The sequence below is a fragment of the Crotalus tigris genome, unplaced genomic scaffold, assembly GCF_016545835.1.
Source record: "Crotalus tigris isolate CLP2741 ecotype Arizona unplaced genomic scaffold, ASM1654583v1 scf7180000017567.3851432, whole genome shotgun sequence".
Taxonomy (NCBI): domain Eukaryota; kingdom Metazoa; phylum Chordata; class Lepidosauria; order Squamata; family Viperidae; genus Crotalus; species Crotalus tigris.
In genome coordinates, this window is record NW_024096477.1 from 1,936,196 (window position 1) to 1,960,328 (window position 24,133).

The 24,133-nt window shown below is 38.9% G+C and overlaps 1 protein-coding gene across 3 annotated transcripts in view; it reads left to right on the forward strand.

Annotated features, from left to right (window-relative positions):
- The window catches only part of ADAMTS9 (ADAM metallopeptidase with thrombospondin type 1 motif 9), a 163,651-nt gene that overhangs the window by 69,094 nt on the left and 70,424 nt on the right, over positions 1-24,133 (forward strand). For all 3 annotated transcript variants that reach the window (XM_039350178.1, XM_039350160.1, XM_039350169.1), the window contains exons 19-27: positions 4,129-4,255; positions 9,524-9,734; positions 13,067-13,231; positions 13,836-14,000; positions 16,701-16,820; positions 19,849-19,944; positions 20,074-20,241; positions 21,576-21,857; positions 23,234-23,395. In XM_039350178.1, the coding sequence (XP_039206112.1) occupies positions 4,129-4,255; positions 9,524-9,734; positions 13,067-13,231; positions 13,836-14,000; positions 16,701-16,820; positions 19,849-19,944; positions 20,074-20,241; positions 21,576-21,857; positions 23,234-23,395 (1,496 nt within the window). The remainder of the gene's footprint in view (positions 1-4,128; positions 4,256-9,523; positions 9,735-13,066; positions 13,232-13,835; positions 14,001-16,700; positions 16,821-19,848; positions 19,945-20,073; positions 20,242-21,575; positions 21,858-23,233; positions 23,396-24,133) is intronic.

Consider the following 24,133-nt stretch of genomic DNA (forward strand, 5'->3'; position numbering starts at 1 on the left):
TTTTGGAGCAAAAATTAATATAAGATCTGGTCTTATTTTCAGGGAAATACGGTATTGACACTAACATAGTATGGGAACCTGGAGGTTTGAGACATTATGGGAAAAATGGAAAACAGGAAGGAGTATCAAACTGAGCAGCATATTTTCCATCTTTCCTTATAACATCAAGAATTGCATTTTTGCCCGCATACTTATTCTCCCATTATAAAGTTCTGTAGGGAGATATAAATAAACTGTAGGGAGGTATAAATAAAATTATAAGAGGCACCTGGAAGCTGTTCACTTGGGCATTTTATGTCCCCCCCCCCTCAGGCCTTATTGAGCCCTTTGATTGTCACTGTCTGGCCTGCATGAGGTCAATCAGAAATTAGAACTCAAATGTAAATAAGTGTTCAGCATGAATGCGATATAACTGCATTGCTTTTATATTGAAAGCAACTGCTATTTTTTCCCGCAATTTACATGTGTCCATGCCTGTGTGCCTACACACTTTCACAGCTCTTTTGGTTCAGCCTTCCACAACAGCCCACAGTTTCTCATTTGGTCCTCTGGGAAAATTAATTGCCTACCCTTGACGTAAATGATTGATATGACTAATTTGTTACAAACAAAATGGCCTTTGCTTCATCCACATACCTAATTGTCATTGAAACATCTACAATTCTGAAGATATCTGAAGGAATAAAGGCATCTAAGCTTATACAGACAAAGTATTTCACTACCTCTGTGATCAGTGTTTGAGCCAGCAGACTTCCCATTCTTGCCCTTGTACATTTTTCTAATGTGCATAGTGCTGTGTCTTTATAGTTTCACTTTCACTAATAGTCTGTGAATACCAAATTAGTGCTGTATCTTGCTGCTGTAGTGGCAAAAATCAGAGCTAGCAGACCTAGAAAGATTTTATTACTCTGATTAATCTTTCATAGCCCTTTCTATCCAAGGCAATGTAATGGCTAATTGTTATGAGCAGACCTTCTCCATGGAATAACTTGACTGCTAGAAATTTGCTCCAAGTTGAAATTAAGTTAACAAACCCAAGAAACCCATTTCAATCTCTTAAGCTCCTAACCAGTAGCTTTCGTTACAGCTTTACAGATGGGGAGTTGAAACTGAGAAATGGTGATTTTGCCATATATTATGCAATGAGTTAAAAAAAATTTCTTCCTTTAATTCTTCCTTTCCTAGATCACAATGGCTGTACCTATCTGGAGCCAAAAATCTCAGTCTTCAAGATGGTGGGAGGGAAAAACTAATCTAATTGTAAGATAGATTAACATCAATGGAATTAATAAAGTTAGGATGTATGAGAAAGGCAGGGAAGTAACCAGTTTGACCTTCAGATATGTTCTTGATAGTTTTTTCTTAACATGTGCAAAATCTTACTGTTTAAGTACGTGTTTTTCCAGTCTTCCAGTGCTACAAATTCTGGATCTGTATTGCAATTAATTTAGCATCCTGGCCTTACTTTTTCCTAGGACTCTGATCTTTTCAATAGGCTTTTCTCACAGGTCCAAGTTATTATTTAATTTTCAAAGCACAAGTTGCTCCCTCTTTTTTCATATCCAACACAATGCCAACTTAAGTCCTGACACTGTCCTGCAACCTGGGAAAATCAGTTAATGGGTTACTTATTATAACCACAGAAGAAGTATAGACTTCTGAAAACTGGATGCGTCAAAAATTATCCAGGGTTTATCATGTATGAATTGCTTGTTCCCAGTTCACAGTATAGGCAACCATTTGAGGGGGGTGAAAGTTGCAGAGAGGAGCTAATATAAAATGTGTATTGTGATGCAGACTATAGATTTTTGGATACAAATACTAAAGTTTGTATTAGAAGCCTGTATTCACAGTAAAAGTGGTCTAAATATAGAGAGATAACATACACCCTCCAGACTTCCCCGTGCCTTCAACAAATCTGACTGTGGTAGGACTAGCATATATGGACTGCATAACTCAGATGACCTTTAGACATGGCAGCAAGGAGATACAGAAACTCTTGACTCTTTGTTGCCATCTGGTGGAGTTTTGCATAGCAGACATGGTCCCTTACGTTCAATATTCCAGTAGAAATTATAATGAAAGAATAGTGCAAAACAAAGGAGGCAGCAAACAAGTATTCCCCAGCTAGGTGTTGCCTCAGCAGCAGCTCAGCTAACACTGGGAATAGAGTTCTCGTCCTCATCCTTTCTTTCATTCTCTTGTCATCTTCTTTTTGATGCTTGTGAAGGAATGAAGAGGGAGGAAATTTGTATGCAGAATCCCAGCAGACAGCAAAGGTGTTGTGTTTTCTGCTATTTTCTGGCCAATCAAAGTTTGGAGCACAGACTTTTCGGGTGGCTGAGTTTAGGAGGATCTTTTAGAGGAAGAGTTGCGAGTTCTTCCAAAATGTGTGGTTGCCTTAGTGATGGCAGGGGGAGACAGGGTCTCCCTGACTCTAATGGGAGAGCAGATGTTCTGACACTCAATAGCCAGTTAGGTGCTAGTAGGTTCTTTTGGATTCAAACCGAAAAGAAAAGAAAACGCTCATGGAACAAAGAGCCCAAAAGTTTATTGAGGTAATATACCATAAATTATGAGAAAAGGTGTACCTAAACCCCTTCACCTGCAGACAGGAAATCTTTCTTTCATGCCAGATGAAATGTTGCACCTTTCTTATTCCATCTACCCTGAGAGTTTTCACTCTCACCCTCGCTTCTCTTGGTTTAAATAACTTTTCATGGGTGAGGGAGATTGAGGTAATTAGTACCTGGACAGGTCTGCCCAGAACATTCCAGAGGAGATGTACTTGGCATCTCTCAACTCATCCTCCCTTATGAAGAGTTATACATTTATTCTTTAGAGCCAGTTTGGTGTAGTAGTTAGAGGCACCAGAGTAGAAAGTAAGAGGCCATGAGTTCTAGCCCTGCCTGAGGCATAAAGCCAAGTGGGTGACCTTAGAGCAGTTTCCCTCTTTCTCAGCCCTTACAAAATCTTGTCAAGAAAACTGTAGGAACATGTGCGAGCATTCACCAGGAGTCAACACTAACTCAAAGGCATTTCTCCCCCCTCCCCCCCCAAAATAATTGTTTTTTAAGTGATAGGTAGAGGTGTAAACATAAATGTAGCGAATGCATGTGCATCAAGTTCAGTACAAGATAAAAATCGGTAATCAAAAGAAATAGGAATGCAAATCCAAGTAAACAATGCAATATTGCATCGCATAATATGCCATTTATGCAGGATACCAAGACAAAAGTAGTTCGTACCTTGCCATTTTTTCCTGCATGAATACTAGAAGATGATTCCTTGTTTTGCTGCAGGGAATAAGCTGGGGCCCTTCCCTTCCCTTTTCCTTATCCATCCTCACTACTGCTGAGGGTGGGGCTTGGCCCTCAAACTCTACTATCATTGTTGCAGAGGAGACAAAATTGTTGGCTGAGAGATTTGCACAGCACTTTCAGCCAGAAAGAATTGCATAAATTATACAAATATTAATTTGGCTGAAGCAGTCATTCTAATAGGCAGTTGGTGGAGAGGTATGGAACTGTTAACCTCACCACTATTTTTTTCTGACTTCATCATTATTCTGTCCTTAATGAGACAAAGGACAAAGAAGAGAGCACACAGCTATTTAAATCTCCTTTAAACATAGCAAATGGAATAATCATACCTGCAGTCAATGTCTATGGATCAAGCTCTGTGTTATGCTCATACACAGTAGATGCCCCTCCAACCCTCATTATAATTTAACATAAGTACACACATTCATTACACATTGTTTGGAGGAGGTGCTTGAATCCTGCATCTCCAAAAGGCTTGATTTAGGAATTCCCTCATATTTGACATTTTTGGAAATTAACCATGGGAGAGGGGGGTAAACTTCAGTTGCATCAAGTAGCAATTCTCAAATACAGCCAGGTTTTGAAAAGTAAACTTCAGATATCCTGGTGTTTCAGTTCCTTGCAGTTAGCCAATGTAAATTGTTTAGGAAGGGCATAAACAGTATTTAGAACCTATATAAATATAGGCCTATTTTGGAATATATGTATGGGAAAAATCTAAATATAGGCCTGTTTTGGAATATATGTATGGGGGGAAATGAGTTCTTTACCCTTTATGTAATTGTATTTGTTTCATTCTTTTCAGGAGAACGAAAAAGGAAACCAATTTGCACCCGGGAATCTGATCAGCTCATGGTATCTGACCAAAGATGTGATAAAATTCCCCAACCTGATCCAGTGACAGAGCTGTGTAATTTAAATTGTGAATTAAGGTAAGGCAGTTTTATAGATTCCATTGTTTTGGATTCCATAATTTAAATTGCGGGCCCAAATGGCAAAAGAAAGCTCAGGACGGTATTGACTGGATTCACGCGGAAGAGGCCTTCATCCTGCAGTAGACAGACAATGGCTAAAACGATGAATGATAAATTTAAATTTTAAATGTTATATAAGTCTTACAATCATTCATTAGCAAACATTTGAAGATACAGTAGCACTGAAAGAAGTGACTTATGACCAGTTCTTGCACTTATGACAACAGCAGCATCCCCAAAGTCATATGATCAAAATTTGGGCAGTTGGTAACCAGTAGGTCACGTGGTTGTGAGATCACCATTTGTGACCTTCCTAGCCAACGCTTGACAATCAAAGGCAATGGAGGAAGCCATGTTTGCTTAACAACATGTTTTTCACTTAACAACCCCAGTAATTTGCTTAAGAACTGTGACAAAAAAAAGGTCATAAAATCAGACAGGACTCACTGAACTTACTTAACAATGGAAATTCTGATCCCAGTTATGGTTGTATGTAAAGGACAATCTGTACATCACAGTGTAGAATGTTGTTCCTTCCATTTGGGTTCAATCAATCAGAATAGAGCTGGAAGGGACCTTGAAGGTCTTCTAGTCCAGCTCAAGCAGGAGGACCTATACCATCTCAGGCAAGTGACTGTGTAGCTTCTTCTCCAAGATTTCTGGAGGCAAGCTGTTCTACTTGCCTCCAGAATTAAGTTTCTCCTTAATTCCAGATTGCTTCTCTTTTTGGTCAGTTTCCATCCGTTGTTTCTTGTCTTGCGTTCTGGTGCTGGTTGCTGTGAATCCAGTTCTGTCACCACTGAGCATTAACAGGGTTCTATAGTATACAACTTCCATTTCCTGTGGAGTCCGCCTAAACTTAAAGGAAAGTATATTATTGCTGTATAATCTCATAGATGTTAATATTTTATTGGGGCACTAAAAGCATTCAAACCAAATTCAGTTTTTTAAAAAACAATCATAATAAAATGTTAGGTGGCAAAAAAAGCAAATTAAACAACAACAGTTAATTACAGAACAAATCATTAGTTTAGTTAGTGACAAACTTTCCACTTTTCAATGGCCTTATGTAAGCCTCTCCAGAACACAGTTATGAAGACTGGGCATTGCACTTAAGGAGATCGTACTTTTCTCTGAGATTACAATAAAATTTAGTAAGGTCGTTACGATTACTTTGGCAAATGCTCTTCCACTTTTGATCACAAAGTTATATTTGTAGATCCTACAATTCCATTAAACCTTCTGGTTTGCCATGTCATGGCTTGCTTTTTATATACTTAAAGTATTCACTTACTATATTTTGATGCTATTAGAGATGAAGCTAGTTACTAACTCCTACAGGCTGAAAAGGGAATTAGAGCATGGTGGCTGTGGAATTCTGGGAGTTGAAGTCCAGCCCTCTTAAAGTGACCAAAGTTGAGAAACACTGTTCTAGTTTCTGGCACTGGAGTGGTGTGTGTATGTGTGTGTGTGTGTGTGTAACAGTGAAGATGAAGGTGGCATTTGTGCCATTCTTGTGAATTTGAATGAAGCACTTGCTATTTCCAGGTTAGTTGATTTGATTAGTGATTTTGGCTCTGAGTTTACATACTGTATATACCTTTGTTCTCCTTCTATAGCGTACTATAGTGCAGAAAAGTTTAACCATTCCCTTGTTCCCCCTGCCCTATTGGGGTCTAGATTTCTACTCCCCTGATGGTAATGCCAACAAGGTAACAATGATCTTGAGAATGCTCGCTCATTCTTTGGGAAGCCTCATGCTGTTCCCTCTCAGTGACTCTGCAAATGGTTGTTTCTCCATTTCGACAATCATTAGTTTATCCCCATCTAACTGCAAACTGCACAGCAGAAAAAGGAAGCGAGCCTCTCTCAAACAATGCAAGGGCCCCCAAAGGAGCAGCCGAGGCCCACACATATCCCACAAGCTGTGGGTGAGCCTCCGTGGACAATATGGATTTGCCTCAGTCATGTAATAGGGAGGGGATTAAGTGGGTTTCGTTTTTAAAATGAAAAGGGGTCTGGAATGTGGGTGTTTAAACATTTCCTTTCATCCAGAATTTTCTATTATTCCGTGCTTCTCCCCCTCCCTCAGAAAAAAAAGTATTTGGGACTGTTCAGTGATTAATGAGAATAACAGGGGTATGGGGGAAGGTGAGACCATTTTTTCCCCTTCCCTAATCAAAGCGCATATTACTGAAAAAGCAGCCAAGGTATTTTTCACATGTAACAGGAAATCCCACAAGTTCATTTTCCTTTTTTTTTTTTTTTATAGTCAGAATCCATTAAATGACTAACCATTTTTCTGCCCCTTTCCTGATTCTTAGACCGTCCCGCTGAGACTGTGCCTGACTTTAATGATAGGTTGAACATGATTTCTATTCTCCCTGTGCACACATTTTTAAATTGCATTAATAGGAACCTCGCTCACTCATAGGCAAAACAATTGCCATCAAACAATTAAGAATACTATGCTTTTGTGCACTCTCACATTAGAGAGTGCACAAAGTTCATAATCCCAAAGAATGCACATTGTGTAGGAGAACTGAATGCCAATTATTACTTACAGTGTTTCCTGTCTTCCTTGCTAGCCTCCCCTCATGTTTATTTAATTATTTATTTATGAAATTTACATACCCCCCCATCTCACTGTCATGCAACTCTGGTCATAAAAGTAGAGATAGAAACATTAAAAGATTAAATATTAAAATAAACAGAGATTAAACAAGTTAAAAGCTAAAATACACTAGGGTGGAGGTGGGAATCTTCTTCCTAGTCCACTAACCACCTCCAGTGTGGAACACCCAGCAGATCTAAGGTTTGGAAGGCCTTGAGGATGGGGGTGGATCTCGCCTCAAGGGGCCCAGTGTTCCAGAGGATGGGAACCTTGGCAAAAAAAAAAAAAAGGCATTTCTCCTGGACCCTACCAGGCCAGAATGCCTTTACCGATGGGGTCCGCAGCATCTCCTTCTGCCAGATGCAAGGCCAATGTTGGTATCCCTTGGGCCGTTGACCAGCCTGACATCTGGGATTCTTAGTGATGGCATCAGTAGTTATGAAATTTTGGCAGCAGTCAGACCTGACTGGACCTGCTCTGATCATTTTCATTTTTTTTTTCAGTCTTTTAACTTTCGATTTAGGGGGATGATATTGCTGCCATTTTCCACTTGGTCATTATTTTAACCATCCACCTTGCTATTACTATCTTGTAACATTTTCTGAGTGTTGAGAATATTTCTGTTGTTGGGTGGTATAGATTGTAAATAAAAATAACCCATTTTAAATTCAGTGCCATAGAAAAATTAATTGGTAGCAGAAAGTAGTCACTTAGGTTGTCATTTTTCTACTCTTACTGTTAAAACAATAGAAAAACATTTCCGAAAACTGTAGCTGGAGGAATATGCTGAAGGTTACCAGATGCTTTTTATTTGAAAGGACAATAAGAGTTCCATATTTTAGGTTTTTTCCTATTCTCTCTCCCCAAGATCACAACTCGGTAGAAAGTTCTTGTTTCGGAACAGTAAGCTCCATAAAATAAACACCCATATTCTCTTTCTCTGTCTCCATTCCCAATACTATTTAAAAAGAGGGTGGGGAATCTGCATTCATTTGGCAACCACAACTCCAACCACAAAATTATCCAATTTATCATGGACAGATCCTTTCTTTTAAAAGCATTTGAAATTGGTAAAGTTGTAAGGTTCTTTTTTTTTCTTTAATTTTCCTTTGGGGACGATCTAGTGATTTTTCAAATATGTTGCTTTTCTAAGTACATGTGAACCAGCTCCTTTGTTTCTGCCTGCCTTCTCAAAAGAGAAGACTGTAAAAATTGGGGTCCATAGAGCAAAGAGTTAGTACGCTCAAGGTCTGTCAGACAGTAACAGTACAACAGTAGTTGACCATATGGGTGCTTTAGCAGTAGACATTGCTTCTAGTAATAAGTGGTGATGGCCAGATTGTTGTCATATTTTTTTTTTCCTAGGTTTAACAACAAAGTAAGGGTGGCTGTAATGAGCTGCTCTCAAGCCAAGAGCAGCTCTTATTCAGCTGGTGCTCATCAAGAGTGCTGTCAGGCTGGATTGCATTTCCAGCTTCATCTAGCTATACTGCCCTTTTCAAATATTACACATTGTCACCTCTCATTGTTTCTGGTACTCCAGGGAGCATCAGATAAAAGGGCGAGGAGCCCACAGTTGCTTAACAGTCAGAAAAAGAAACTTAGGATGGATTGGCCCTAATTGATCAGACTGCTAAAAGTGACAGCAGGAAATGTGTACTTTCAGACCTCCAAGATTCTGTTAATGCGGCTTTACGATAAAGTAGAATTAAGTTATCTGGTCATATTTTCTGTCTGATTTGCCTGGGAGGGTTGAAGAAGGGGGGAGGGAAGTACTTTCACGGCTGAACGATTCTGTTAGTGTAACATTACAATAAAGAGAAAGCTAGTACTCCTGAGTGTGCACCTTGTCTGGTCTTACCTTGCAGGACAACCATCTTTGTACAGCATTCTTCCAATAGACAAGCACAAATACAGTTTTTCACATATGTTAAACAAGTTGCACAGCTGGTCAATAAGCACGGACATGTTAACATCTCTGCAATTATACCATCTACACCTACATCCTTACTACTGGCTACTAAAATGTGTAGCATTCATTTCAAGTCCATCCCTCAACCTTGTGATTCCTGTAGAGCTGACTCTAAAATTCTCTTTCCAGCATTTTCTCACTTCAATTTCAACCCAAATCGTGTATTTACTTTTATTTTTAATTTGATTCGTTCTGCCGGAGACTCCTTCACTCACTTTCCATCAAAGCGCCTTCCATTTCCTCTGTCTCTTTTAACCTTAAACATCTTTTTTTTCTCTCATTACATTCATAGCACCATTATACTTATATTGTGTTAATGGCATGCTAGTAGTTGTGTGGGAGACAATTAAGATGGCTCCTCCCTAGCAGTTCTCAGAGTCCATGTTTAATGGTGCAAATAGTTTGGTTTGGTTTGGCAAAATTGCTGTTTATTGGTGAAGGACAATAAAGGAAATTGCATCTAAATTTTTAGATACAATTTCTTTGGAGGAAATGAAAAAAATGAAGCATGCTTACAATTATCTTACATATTTCCCCTGTTTCTGTTTCTGCTTTTTGTCATAGACACATTTTCGACCATTTAAAGAGCTTTCTCTTGCAGTGATTGCCTTTGCTAATACATGCTCTCAATTATATATAGGTGGCATATTGTCAGAAAAAGTGAATGCTCTGTGCAGTGTGGAATGGGCTATAAAACTCTGGAAATTTCCTGTGCCAAGTACAGCAAGCTTGAAGGCAAAATTGAAAAGTATGATGACCGATACTGTAGTGGGATACCCAAGCCAAACTCTAGGGAAAAGTGTTCAGGAGACTGTAACACTGGAGGATGGCGCTATTCAGCCTGGACCGAAGTAAGTTGTTCCTTTATGGGATAAAAGCATAAGAGCATGTTGGGTGGGAGAGAAGAATGATACGAAAGAAAGTCAAAATGATTATAACTATATTTGTGGTATAAACTAGAGGTCCCCAATCTTTTGGGCACCAGGGACCGGTTCCATGGAGGCAGGTTTTTCTGCGGACCGGAGGCGGCATGGTTTCATGTACTGCCTGCATCCCGTGGATGGTGCTTTGCTTTTTTGCGTGAACCTGTTTCTGGCATGCTGTGGCCCGGTGCCAGTCCACGGACCAGGGGTTGGGGACCCCTGATATAAACAACTTAATTTTTTCATTAAGTAATCTACATGCTGCATAACCAATCTCTCAATTTAGTAACCACTATAAATTGATCTAATTTTAAAAAAAACAATGGGACAAGTATTAGAAAGGGAAGAGGTTGCTTTAATATGCAAAAAATAAAAAAAAAATTTGAACAAAAGCATTCATATTACATAAAGAAATACAATTCAATCTAATACTTAAACCAGAAGTGACTTAAGCTACTGAATTATCTTCCCTAACAACTAGAATTTTTATTCTTTCAACTGTCTGGTTCCTCATATTTTACTTCGTATTTTACATTATTTGTTTGTATACTGTATATGATTTATATAGCCACCTAACTTGCATAAGTGAATCTCAGTGATTTTCAAGATTAAAACACAAAAATCTACCGCCCAGAAACCACCAGAATCCAAGGATAAACAATAACTCCAATAACACAATCAATGCTGTCTCAGTGCTTTAAGTAGGCCTGAATCCTGACTGAAAGAGGGATTTCCAGGGACCCATGGAGCTGTAAGCCAATCACTTTTTCAGCAACCTTCCCTGAAAAAAGATTTTTTTTTTAATTGAAATTTTTTAGGTTTTACAAAAAGAAAAGATTCTGCTCCCCCACACCCTCCCACCCCTCCCCTACCCTCTCCCAATCTTCCCAGAGCTGAATATAGGCTTAATTTAAAAAAATTTAAAAGAATCTTGAAACACTTATAAACCATAAACAAATCTAAATACGTTAATTAAACAAATTATAAAATAATTAACAGCAATATATAAAAAAATACAAGAAGAAAGAAAAGAAAAAACAGAAAAAGAAAAAAATAAAAAAGAAAAAGAAAATATCTAAGAAATATCTTAAACTTTAATTATAAATTATTCAAAAACTAAGTAATATTTTTTTATATCCAACTTATATTGTATGAAATCTATCCATCTTTTCCATACCAGGAGATACTTCTCCTGCGATTGATCTTTCAAGAAAGCCGAAATCTTTGCCATTTCCGCCAAATAAGAAACTTTAAAAAACCATTCTTGCAATGTAGGCAAAGATTCCTTCTTCCAACATTGCCCTACTAACAACCTGGCCGCTGTAATTAAATTTAACATCAATATAATCTCTTTACTGTCACAATCAGAAACAATACCTAACAAAAACAATTGTGGGGTAAATTTTATCCTTCTTCTGAAAATTCTTTGAATATTCCACCATATTTTAATCCAAAAAGCTTTTATATTTTTACATAACCACCAGATATGGTAATAAGTAGCATCCAAACATCCACATCTCCAACATTTAGGCTGCAAGTCAGGATACATACGAGACATTTTTTGTGGATCAAGGTGCCATCTGTAAAACATTTTATAAAAGTTTTCCCTTAAATTTTGGGCTTGTGTAAATTTAACATTCCTCACCCAAATAATCTCCCAGGTATCTAATAAAACCGGTTCCTCAAAATTTTGTGCCCATTTAACCATACATTCTTTAACTCATTCTGCTTCTGAATCCAACTCTACTAACACCCCGTAAATTCTCTTAATGTGAGTTCGTCTTTGATCTTTTATTTGTTTTAACAAATTCTCATCTTCTCTAAGCAAACCCAAATTACGATCTATCTTCCACCTCTCTACTATTTGTCTATACTGAAACCATGAATAAATAATATTTTCTTGTGTTAAATCTTCCAGAGATTTTAATTGCCAATTTTTACCATCCCATCTAAGTAATTGTGCATAAGAAACACTATCCATCTTGACTCCTCTCCTTATCCCTTCTGTCGCATGCCATGGTATAGCCCATAATGGAATTTTAAAATCATTTCTATAATATTTCTTCCAAACCCAAAGTAAAGAAGTCCTTATAATATGAGATTTAAAAACCCTGTCAACCTTTTTATTGAAAATTAAATAGGCATGCCATCCGAAAAGCAAATCCTAGCCCTCTAAGAGGAGTACTTCTACATTTGTTAAATTAACCCAATCACTAATTAATGTTAAAGCCACAGCATCATAATACAATTTCAAATTCGGTACCTTGAGTCCACCCCTCTCACGAATATCTTGTATAATTTTAAGTTTTACTCTTGGTTTTTTCCCTGCCCAGATAAATTTATTGATACCTTTCTGCCATTCATTTAAATTAACCTCATTCTTTAAAATGGGTATCATTTGAAATAAAAAAAGAAACTTTGGCAAAACATTCATTTTAATCACCGCAATTCTCCCCAAAAGATATAATTGCAGCTTCTCCCAATTTTCCAAATCTCTTTGTATTTTGACCCACAGCCTTTCATAATTATTTTTATACAATTTGACGTTAGAAACAGGTAAAGTAACCCCCAGATATTTTACCTTGTTAACAACCTCAAAATCTGTCAACCTAACCAAGGTCTCCTTATCCAAATTAGTCATATTTTTAGGCAATATTTTAGTCTTATTATTGTTAATTTTAAAACCCGAAACCTGTCCATACTGATGTATCAATTGTAATAACTCTATTACAGAATAAGTAGGTTGAGATATCTCAACCTGAAAAAAGATTTTATCCTATCCTCTCATTTCAGATAGCAATTCTAACCCTAAAAGCCAGTTTTAGCTGATGAGGGGCTTAGCAATGAAAGGTATCACCCAAACAGTTGCCATGATAGGACAGAAATTCTTTGTATGGGATATCAGCCTATAAAGACAATAGTGACTCAAGGATTTCCCTTTTTTAAAAAAAAAAAAAGTAGTCATTTTTAGTGCTATTGGGATGTGCTAAATGCACTAGCAATTGTTAGCTAGATACAGCACAATTTCACCAGTTTATAGACTGTCATGAGAGTTAGGATAGCAATAATTAGCATGTACTTTAAAGCTGGAATTTCCTAAGGAGAAATTCCTGGTTGTTTTTGTAAAGAACTCTTTGACAAACACACAGACTTAAAACTCAGTCATAGGCCGATCTGGAATATGGACGAGTGGGCCTTTTCAGCTGACCTTGTAAGTCGTCCTTGACTTTGAGTACTGACTTTGCTTTTATTCCTTGAAGTGCTCTAAGAGCTGTGGTGGTGGCACAAAGAGGCGTCGAGCCGTCTGCATGAACACATTCAACGATGTTTTGGAGGACAGTAAATGCAGTCAGCAGGAAAAAGTGACCGCACAGCGGTGCAACGAAATCCCATGCCCGCACTGGAAAACAGGAGATTGGTCAGAAGTAAGAGTGTTACGTTGCATTAATACTGTAATTTTAATCACATCGAAATTGCACTCAAATGGTTATTCAGATCTGATAAACTTCTTCACATCTCCATTCCTTAATGCACAGTTAGGACAAGGGTGGGGAACCTTGGCTCTTTTCTGGCTTGTGGACTTCAACTCCCAGAATTCCTGAGCCAGCATGGCTGGCTCAGGAATTCTGGGAGTTGAAGTCCTCAAGCCATAAAAGGGCCAAGGTTCCCCACCCCTAGGTTAGGATCTGTTCGTATCTTCCTTTGCCATTAGCATGATGAATTAGACAAGCTACTGCAGGCCTCCTTTCAGTTGGAGTTCATTTAGCATCAGATAATAAAACAGATTAGAGAAGATTTTTAACTTTTGCTTTATGGATCCTGTGGGGCTGTGTAGAAATTACCTGCCCTGTTAAGTTGCTAAGATTTACTATGAACCATATGTCTTTAGTTAGAAGAACTCATTTTAGCCTTGATGTGCCCAAGCTTGTACCCTTCCTTAAACTCTTGTATCACTTTATTAACCTTTTTTCAGAAGTTAAGGCATTGACTGGGTGAGGCCAGTTTAAGGTAGATACGTTCTTCTTTCAGTGTTTGGTAACCTGTGGAAAAGGGCACAAGCATCGGCAGATCTGGTGCCAATATGGAGAAGATCGGATCAATGACAGGCTTTGTGATCTTCAGGCCAAACCAGATTCCATGCAAGATTGCCAGCAGCAAGAATGTGCAGCCTGGCAAGTGGGACCATGGGGCCAGGTACCTGAAACCATTTGTTTCTTTCCGTTAGTTTGTTTCCAAAATATGTAAATCACTCTGCAACAACAACAACAAAAAAAGGATACCAAGCAAGAGACAAAGGATACAACTAAAGGATACCAAGCAAGAGACAAAGCAAAGTATTGTATTAATGAAATAACAATGATGATGATGATGATGGTGATGATGTTGAGGCAATCAATTTGGATATTGATAGCTCCCTAGAACAAGAGGAAATGAAAAAACATATATGCAAGTTGCCTGAATATTTATATATATATTTTCATTTATAAGCCACCTTTCCTTCAAGTGTTGTATGTGACTCTTACCCTTTGTAACTTTATTTTGATAATTTCCATGTAGGAAAGGTAAGGCAACTTAAAAATCTTCTGAGCCTTAACGCAGTATTCTAATAACTGGATCATAACTGTACCCAATGTGTAACTGTCTTGTAAGGAGAAAGCCAGATTCATGCTATTGGTGAAGTAGTAAGCCATCTCTTTAAGCAACCATGACTAACTTGGTCCTCACATGAATTAGAGGATGCTCGTGGTACAATCTACTTCCGTGCCCTGATTTTTTTAAAAAAAAAAAAAAAAGTAAAAAGGAATTTATACTAAGTCAGATTACAGATTCCTGAGCCCAATTCTAACAATCCAGATTGTTTATAGCTATGACTTTCAATTGCAGCAGTATAAAAATTGAATGAATTGTTGTTGCAGCTGTTGTTGCCTCTTGATTTTTTTTTCTGACAGTTCTCATTCAGTTTTCTAAAGCAGAAAATTTCTTTGACATTCTTGTCAGCAGAATATAGTGTTCTCACATCTTCGTTGGGAAGTTGGTTTACAAGTTGCAAGGGGTACATGTACAATGAAAGATGGAACATTGATTATGATATTTCCAGATGTTACCGTCACTTTTACTTTCTACAGTTCAGTTGAATCCCTTGAGAAAGTGGAATAAGAGACTTCATCTGATGATGTTTTTTGATATGTCCTTGCTAAATGGAAGTCTTACCCTTGGGAAATTATTGGAAAATTTCTTCTTCCTTGGATAAAGTCAAAGAATTCTCTACCTCATTTCTCTAACTTCACATTTGGTGAAGAAATGTGAAAAGCTATCTGTCTCAAGCTCTGCATCAGACAGAAGTCCTCTTAAACCTTGACACTTAACTATCCTATAATCTGGAAAATGGAATGAACCTGCAAAGTATGTAGTGTGTGGTCTTCAAGGCACATAACCCAATGAAAACAAGTATGGGAAAGGGAGAACATTATAATCCAGTGATGGCGAACCTTTTAGAGACCGAGTGCCCCAAAACTATCCCCACCCCCTGCCCCGCCCCCGCTCTGCCCCACCCTGCCTGCCCACAGGGCCACTCACCGTCTCCAGGGCCCGCCGCAGATCGCCCAGGCAGCCCAGCAGTCCCATGGCGGCCATGCCCTCTGCCCATGCCCCACAGCATCAACTGTGCATGTTGGGGCGTGAGGACAGAGTCTTGTCTACGCTGCCTGGCTGCCATGTCCTTGGCTGCGCTGCTCCGTGTGGGCCACGCTCAGGGGCGACTCTACTCCAGGGAGGCTGCTGGTGAGGAGGGGGTCATGGGCGGAGGCAAGGCTGGGGCAACGGCATGTGTGCCCACAGAGAGGGCTCCAAGTGCCGCTTCTGGCACCCATGCCATAGGTTCACCACCACTGTTCTAATCCATAAATCACTTAATCCTGCAGACATTTATTTGAAGGAAATAAATGAAGAATTTGGGATTTTAGTAAAAGGAATATATTTTAACTGTTCGATCTAATTTGAAGCAGAAGGAACTGAAACAGTAGAAAGAACTTTTGTGTATTGTAAGTTTCTCTCCATTCAGGGAGGCAGGGGTGGCATCTTTGGATCAGTTTTGAGCCCTTGGACAAATCCCTGCAGTTTTGGTGAGATTTCAAAAGTGGCTTGCAGTTGCCTTCTTCCTACAGCTAAGAGAGAGGGAGACTGATCCAGTGTCACCTAGCTGGCTTTGTGTCTCAGGCAGGACTGGAACTCACAGTCTCCTAGTTTCTAGCCAGGTGCCTTAACCACTACACCAAACTGGCTCTTCCTTGCATTAGAATGGAATGGAATGGAATGGAATCTGTACTTGTAAATGTAAATTGTACATTTGAGGAATTTAATTACTGAAATCCATATATATTGTAGTCTAGGACTTATTTGATATTATATGGTTGCTTCCAGACAGATTTCCTAGCACTATTAATCCAAAAGCATTGCGCAGCTATTCCATGTTACACATTCTATTTTTGAAAAAATGTTAAACAAGGAAGAAATAGAAAAATACAGAAAGCTCCCATCTAGACTCTCCCTTCCCTTTAAAGTGTTGTGAATCAGGCAAGGCCTTAGTGCAGGGGTCTTCAAACTTGGCCCTTTTATGACTTGTGGACTTCAACTCCCAGAATTCCTCAGTCAGTGTGGCTGGCTGAGGAATTCTGGGAGTTGAAGTCCACAAGTCATAAAAGGGCCAAGTTTGAAGACCCCTGCGTTCGTGCAATTAGAAGGTTATAGAAAAGCCTTTCTCATCTAGGAAAGTTGGGCTTTCTGTACTCTTACCAAGGCTCAGAATGTTAAGCTAATGTGAATCAGTATGTGTTTATTTTGCAGAATTGATATATTCAGACCTTTTTAAAACCTGTGGATTTTTTTTTCCTCTAGTGCACAGTAACCTGTGGGCAAGGCTATCAGATGAGGGCAGTGAAATGTGTTGTTGGTGCCTACATTTCTGTAGTAGATGATAATGAATGCAATGCTGCAACCAAGCCAACAGATGCACAGGTAGGTGTGGTGTGACGATAGAAGACATGCAATAATTTCAAGGGTTTTTTTAACATTTCAAAAGGGTTGTGGAGCCCAAGTTACAAAGATTGAAAATTGGAAATGTCATTGAAAATTTGTTTGTTTGTTTGTCTATTTATTAAGTTTAGAAACCCATCTTCCACTGAATGGAGGGGCATGCAACCACCTTGGATGAAATGGCTTTTCTTGCAAAGTGGTAGAAACCCATTACACACAAGGAGGGCTTATGGAAGAATTCAGTCTAGTGCAATTCTTTTAACCATTTTATAACATTTAAACATTTCTGCCTAAAATATAAGAAGGCATTAACAATGTAGTGGACCAGTCCAGATTAAACAGGACAGTTCAAGAAAAATGAGGATGCTATTGTTGCAGTTTTAAATTATATTTTAATTCCCTCTTCTATTTCATTCTCTCATGATTTTCTTTTATTTGAAGTAGGTACAGTATCTTATCCAATTGGTAAATCTGTGCCATTTAATAATAATAATAATAAAGTTGGAAGGGACCTTGGAGGTCATCTAGTCCAACCCCCTGCTCAGGCAGGAAACCCTATACCATTTCGGACAAATGGCTGTCCAGTCTCTTCTTTTTTTTTATTAAAAAGTTTTATAAAAATTACAATATTAACCCACCCCAAAAACCCCCCCTCCCTCCCCCACTTCCCAGAGCTGAATACAGGGTTACAAATATGATAATCATAATCTAACTAACATTACCAACTCTATAAATAACCAAATCCATAATGCACTTTAACTCTCCTTTAACATAAATATAAGCAAATTAAAAGTGAACATAATAATAATGAGAACATAAGCAAATTAATATCCTAATTATTAAACAATCCAGTCTCCAAATAATTAAACAATACTAATACTAAAAATAATAATAATTTCATAATAATACTCTAAAATTCACTCGTAAGCTAAATGAAACTTTTTAGTCCCATATTTATTCTGAATATAATTTACCCGTCTTCTCCAGACCGAAATGTATCTCCAGTCTCTTCTTAAAAACTTCCAGTGTTGGAGCATTCACCGCTTCTGGAGGCAGGTTGTTCCACTGATTAATTGTTCTAACTGTCAGGAAGTTTCTCCTTACTTCTAGGTTGTTTCTCTCTTTGGTTAGTTTCCATCCGTTGCTTTAGAGTTTTCTTTCTTAGCATTCTTCTTATTTGTCATTAACTAATTTAATTCTTAATTCCATCTCATCATTTGAATAATTATTGAAATAAATTCTAGTATCTGTGATGTGGACATGGGCTGGAAACCACTTGCAGGACTTTTAAGAGCATGTTTCTTTGATACATTTTGATTCTGTGGGGAAAAAAATCAATAGTACCACCATATTCTTATCTAGATTGTTTCTACTGTGTATGTTGGCGAGTGCCAGCTGTTTTTTGTGTGATGGGAATACATTTTGACACCTAAGCCCACCATGGTTTAGGTTTCCAGAGGGATGTTACCTGTTGCAATAAAACTAGTAATAATTTATATACTGCCAAGTGCGGGAAATCAAAAAACCTGGGCAGTTCAAATGAATGTAAAGGGTTTTTTTTGCAAGCTTAATCTCCCTACAGAAATCTCCCTACAAAAATCTTAAGCTCCCTACAAAAATCTGAACTACTAACAGACCTCAGAGTCCTAGTGGACAATCACCTAAATATGAGCCAGCAGTGTGCTGCAGCTGCCAAAAAGGCCAACACAGTGCTAGGCTGCATTAACAGAGGGATAGAATCAAGATCACGTGAAGTATTAATACCACTTTATGATGCCTTGGTAAGGCCACACTTGGAATACTACATCCAGTTTTGGTCACCACGATGTAAAACAGATGTTGAGACTCTAGAAAGAGTACAGAGAAGAGCAACAAAGATGATTAGGGGACTGGAGGCTAAAGCATATAAGGAAAGGCTGCTGGAATTGGGTATGTCTAGTTTAATGGAGAGAAGGACGAGGGGGGACATGATAGCAGTGTTCCAATATCTCAGAGGCTGCCACAAAGAAGAGGGAGTCAAGCTATTTTCCAAGGTACCTGAAGGCAAGACAAGAAGCAACAGAGGGAAACTGATCAAGGAGAGAAGCAACCTATAACTAAGGAGAAACTTCCTGATAGTTAGAACAATTAATCAGTGGAACAACCTTCCTCCAGAAGCGGTGAATGCTCCAACACTGGAAGTTTTTAAGAAGAGACTGGACAGCTATTTGTCCAAAATGGTATAGAGTTACCTGCCTGAGCAGGGGGTTGGACTAGATGACCTCCAAGATCCCTTCCAACTTTATTATTATTATTATTATTATTATTATTATTATTATCATCATCATCATCATCATCATCATCATCATCAAATTGGCGGTAGATAACAGTCAATTCAAGGTGGGCTGGACTTAGATTGTGGGTGTGAAGGGACTTGAGGCTGATGATGCGCTTGACCCCTCCCTTGGGCTCAGCCTGGTCATCTCCTACATATATATATGCATATAGTACGAGGGGTCCTTGGTGCTCTCTGAGCTTAGTTGTTTTCTTGCAGATGTTTTATTACCCTAACTAGGTAACATCATCAGTGCAAGGTAACATCACCAAGACTAGCAATGATGATGTTAAAGTAATGAAATGTCTACAAAAAAATAAGCAAGCTCAGAGAGCATATATAATATATGTGTATATTTTATGATTTGCCAGATTCACTGGATATATCCACTTTTAATAGAAGATGAGTCAGTTACATTTGTGTCTGGCCAGAGATGGAATCTAATAATTTTAATCTTTTATTAGTACAATAGTATAATCCAGGGGTAGGCAACCTTGGCTCTTTTATGACTCGTGGACTTCAACTCCCAGAATTCCTGAGCCAGCTGGCTCAGGAATTCTGGGAGTTGAAGTCCACGAGTCATAAAAGAGCCAAGGTTGCCTACCCCCGGTATAATCCCTAACTTGCAATGAAATATTTGTGGTATCAATTGTCTGATACTGTATTTATTTTTTAATGTTCTTTTTTGTGAAACAGGACTGTGAAACAGTACCATGTCGTCTTCATCCTAGCAGCCCAGAAATCAAGCCAAACAGTCACAGAACCCAGTGGAGATTTGGATCCTGGACTTCTGTATGTTAAAACTAACCAATTTAGTCTATACTTTTATTTTTCATTGATAATTAACCCTACCTACGTAAAGACTATGATACACTTGGCACGGGAATTTGCTTCATAGGCATTCTTGTCCATCTTCTCTAGTGTTCTGCTACCTGTGGGAAAGGCACCAGAATGAGGTATGTCAGCTGTCGTGATGATCATGGCTCTGTGGCTGATGAAGCCACCTGTTTCCATCTTCCAAAACCATCAGCAACAGAAGCGTGTCTTGTAATATCTTGCGGCCGGTGGAAATCCTTGGAATGGAGCTCAGTAAGCAACTTCCTTGTTTAAATATGCCAAATATCTGCCCACCGATCCTCTTATGAACATGCATAATTCACCATTAAGAGAAGAAGATGTGGTTTGCTCTTAGGTGGAAGACAAAACATGCATCGTTGTTGGTCATTATGGCAGCTCTTCTTTCAGAATCTAGCAAGGACCCTTGCTGAAACAAAGCCAAGATAGTTTTACCAATGATCAGGTTAATACGTAGTGGATCAGGAACTAGTGCATACCTGTCATCCATCTCTGGTTAAAAGGACCAGGTACTCAATGATGGCAAATACCTATACCCAAAGAGCTAAATACAAGTATTCTGACTTGATATAAGTTAAATTTGTAAGCTGCTAAAGCAGACATGTCAAACACAAGGCCCAGGGGCGGGATGTGGCCTGTGAAGTGGTTTCATGTGGCCCGCAAAACCATCCTGGAAACAGTGAGGGAACCGCCTCCATTGCCTTGGCCCAGGCCGGCCGGGAGCCAATGTACAATTTTGTGGTGGCCATCTATGCTGAAATACATTCAGTGTTAGCTCCACAAGGCCATCTGGAAACAGCGAGGAACCAGCCCCTGCCGCGTCGGCCCCATCCCCGGGTGCATGCTGGGGAGGTGTCACCCTTTGTGAGGGATGAAGAAATGCACCATCGCCTGGAAGTGGCCAGCAAATGGCCCTCACCTACTTCACATATCCGGCTTGATGGGCTCCGGCGGAGGGGTTTCAGCAGGCAGTGAGGCTCCTCCAATGGACCATGCCTTGGCACTTGCCCCGGTCCCACCCCTTTCTGCCAGAGAACCTCAGATCTGTCTCACTCCTGCCCAGGCCCCCACAGGCACCCTTGACGTGAACGATGTAGAGCTGGCCATGCCCACCCAATAGGCCACACCCACTGTCCACACTCACCCAATAGGCTACACCCACCCTGTCCACACCCACCCTGCCCCCCCCCCCGAGGGCAACCGCAGTGCTGATGCAGCCCTCAATGAAATTGAGTTTGACACCCCTGTGCTAAAGCAATAAAACAGGGGTCTTCAAACTTGGCCCTTTTACGACTTGTGGACTTCAACTCCCAGAATTCCTCAGCGAGCGTGCCTGGCTGAGGAATTCTGGGAGTTGAAGTCCACAAGTCATAAAAGAGCCAAGTTTGAAGATCCCTGCAATAAAACAATGAGATCTGTTGAATCCACTTTAGTGAAACTTCTAGTGCTTAAAATAGGTTTATAGGCCTGAGGGTTTGTTTGGGCTTGATTTGTTTTCTTTGCATTTCTCAAAATCTATCTTATGGCTATGGCCAGCTATTCTCTCTCTTCTCTCCTTATTAATGTAGTGCTCTGTAACTTGTGGGCAAGGTAAGGTGACCAGGCAAATACTCTGCGTAGATTACAATGACCAGAGTATCGATAGAAACGAGTGTGATGCTGAAGATATCCTTGCAACAGAGCAGGACTGCTCTATGCCATCATGTCAGCAGATCAACCTGGATAACAGGCCCACTAATCCTTTTCCTTACCCTGATTATCATCAAAAAAACAATCGAGGTGGGCACCCAAATCGAAATCAAGGTCATGGGCATGGAGGCAACCAGTGGCGAACTGGACCATGGGGAGCAGTAAGTAGTTGCTGGGGTTTGGGTTTGTGTGGTTTTTTTGGGTTCCCTTGTGAATTGGGTTGTACACTAGATATAACCTACTATATAACACTCCTCAGATAGCATTCAGGTATCCTAGATTGCTTTATCCATGCTCCAAAATTTCAAGATTTTTTTTTATTATTGAAAAGTTTTATACAAGTTTTTTAATACAATATCCCCCCATCCCACCCACCCACATCCCAACCCTCCCCCCTTCACTTCCCAGAGCTGATTACAGGGTTAAAAAATAAATAAACAAATTCGAACTAAACTTATCCAACTATATAAATAATAAAATCCCTAAAATACTTTAACTCTAATACAAAAAGAAAAAAATTCCAAGCAGAAACATAAATAACAATATAATTTTAACTTTAAACTTTAAATTATTCAAAAGCTAAATGATACTTTCTAATCCCATATTTGTTCTGTACAAAATTTATCCATCTTCTCCACACCGAGATGTATCTTTCTTGTAAATGATCCTTCAAATAAGCAGATTTGCCATTCAGAGTTCACTTCAGTCCCTGACTCCAGTTTGCATCTTACCAATAACCCCTTTGCCTTGTCTATTGTAAGAGGGAGATTAGGCCAGGATAGAAACACATGACATGAATTAATTATTAGGTAGAATTCAGTTTTGTTTTGCCATTAAAGGAAGCTTTTTCTACTGACAGAAGGGAAAGGACTTCCTTTCCCATTGCAATTGCTCCCATACTTTAAAATCTGTTCCAGGAGATTAGCCAGCTCTCTAAAGTAGACTTTTAAGGATATATGAATTGCTGCAAGAAAGAGAGGAGAAAAATCACATAATTTTACAAGAATCTGCAAGCATTGTATTGCTTTTCAGTACTGTATCTATTCTTTTTGTTGCCTGAGTTAGATTAGTGTTTTTCAAACTTGACAACTTTAAGAGGTGTGGACTTCAACTCCCAGAATTCTTCAGCCACATGTCTTAAAGTTGCCAAGTTTGAAAAACCACTGACGTAGATTCATAGGTCTATAAGTTAGTCAAAAGGTGAACTGATCTGACTTTCTGAATGAAGCCTGGAGGAGATTGCAAATAGTGAGTGTTTAGTTCAGAAAAGTGACAGACCTACAAGGGAACAGTCCACAAAATCTGAGGGAGTAGTTATTTCCCTATCAGAAAAGAAAGATTTTACCTGCCCGTTGTAGATGTATATTTTAACGTTTTTATTACCGTCACTACTAACATTTATATTATCACTGCTGCTAGTAGCAAAAAGATACAAAAGCTTTTATACACTTCAGAGATCTGGATTTATAGCAAGGATGAAACAGAAACAGCAACTTATAGTAAGCAGCCTAAGCCTATGAAAATTACATTTTTATAGTGCTCAAGTACCTGTGCCGGTGGATTTCAACGGCGAGTTGTCGTATGCCAGGATGAAAATGGATACGCTGCTGATAATTGTGATGCAAGGATGAAACCAGATGAGCTAAGATCCTGTGAATCAGGACCCTGCCCTCAGTGGGCCTATGGAAGCTGGAGTGAGGTAAGTTGTTTTCTGTTATCTTTAAAAAACTAATGAACTCTTTCACTTTGAAGATGATAATTATTACTATGATATATTACTAATAGAGTACTATAACTACACAGGCTATTTGATTGCATTTGCAAGTGAGCTTCATTCATTGTTTCAAAAGGGCTTTTCCAAGAATGTTAAGGTTTGGTCCAGGGATAATGATCTTGGTCTGAAAGATCATGTTTGTTAGAGTGGAGGGAAGGTATATGAATCCATGTATTTATTTAATCTCAGTATGTCACTGACCACTAAAGTCTGCTAGGGTGAAAATAAATTTTAAATTAAGACATTGCGAACAGTATAAGAATGAAAGCCTGTAAAAGCAAGTGAAACAAATAAAATTAAAACATGATATTAACTAATGAAAGTTTATTCAGGAAGGCATGTTTTATTCTCCTTGATTGTATATTATAATTTTTCTGTTTATAAAACTGGATATGACAGGAAGCTATTTTAACAGACCACTGTAGTAGTTGTTTGAATTCAAGCTATCTTTAAGGAAGTAGATTGACGCAGGACTTACTTCTCCCCATTCTGTCAACCATGTTTGTGAGCCCAAGATCAGAACTAATCTTAAAAAGTAGAAGGAACCAAATTTTTGAATGATTCATTCATTCATTCATTTTGAATGATTCATTCATTCATTCATTCATTCAGTTTAGATGCCAGCTGACTCCATCTAACTGCATGCAACTCACAAGAATACAG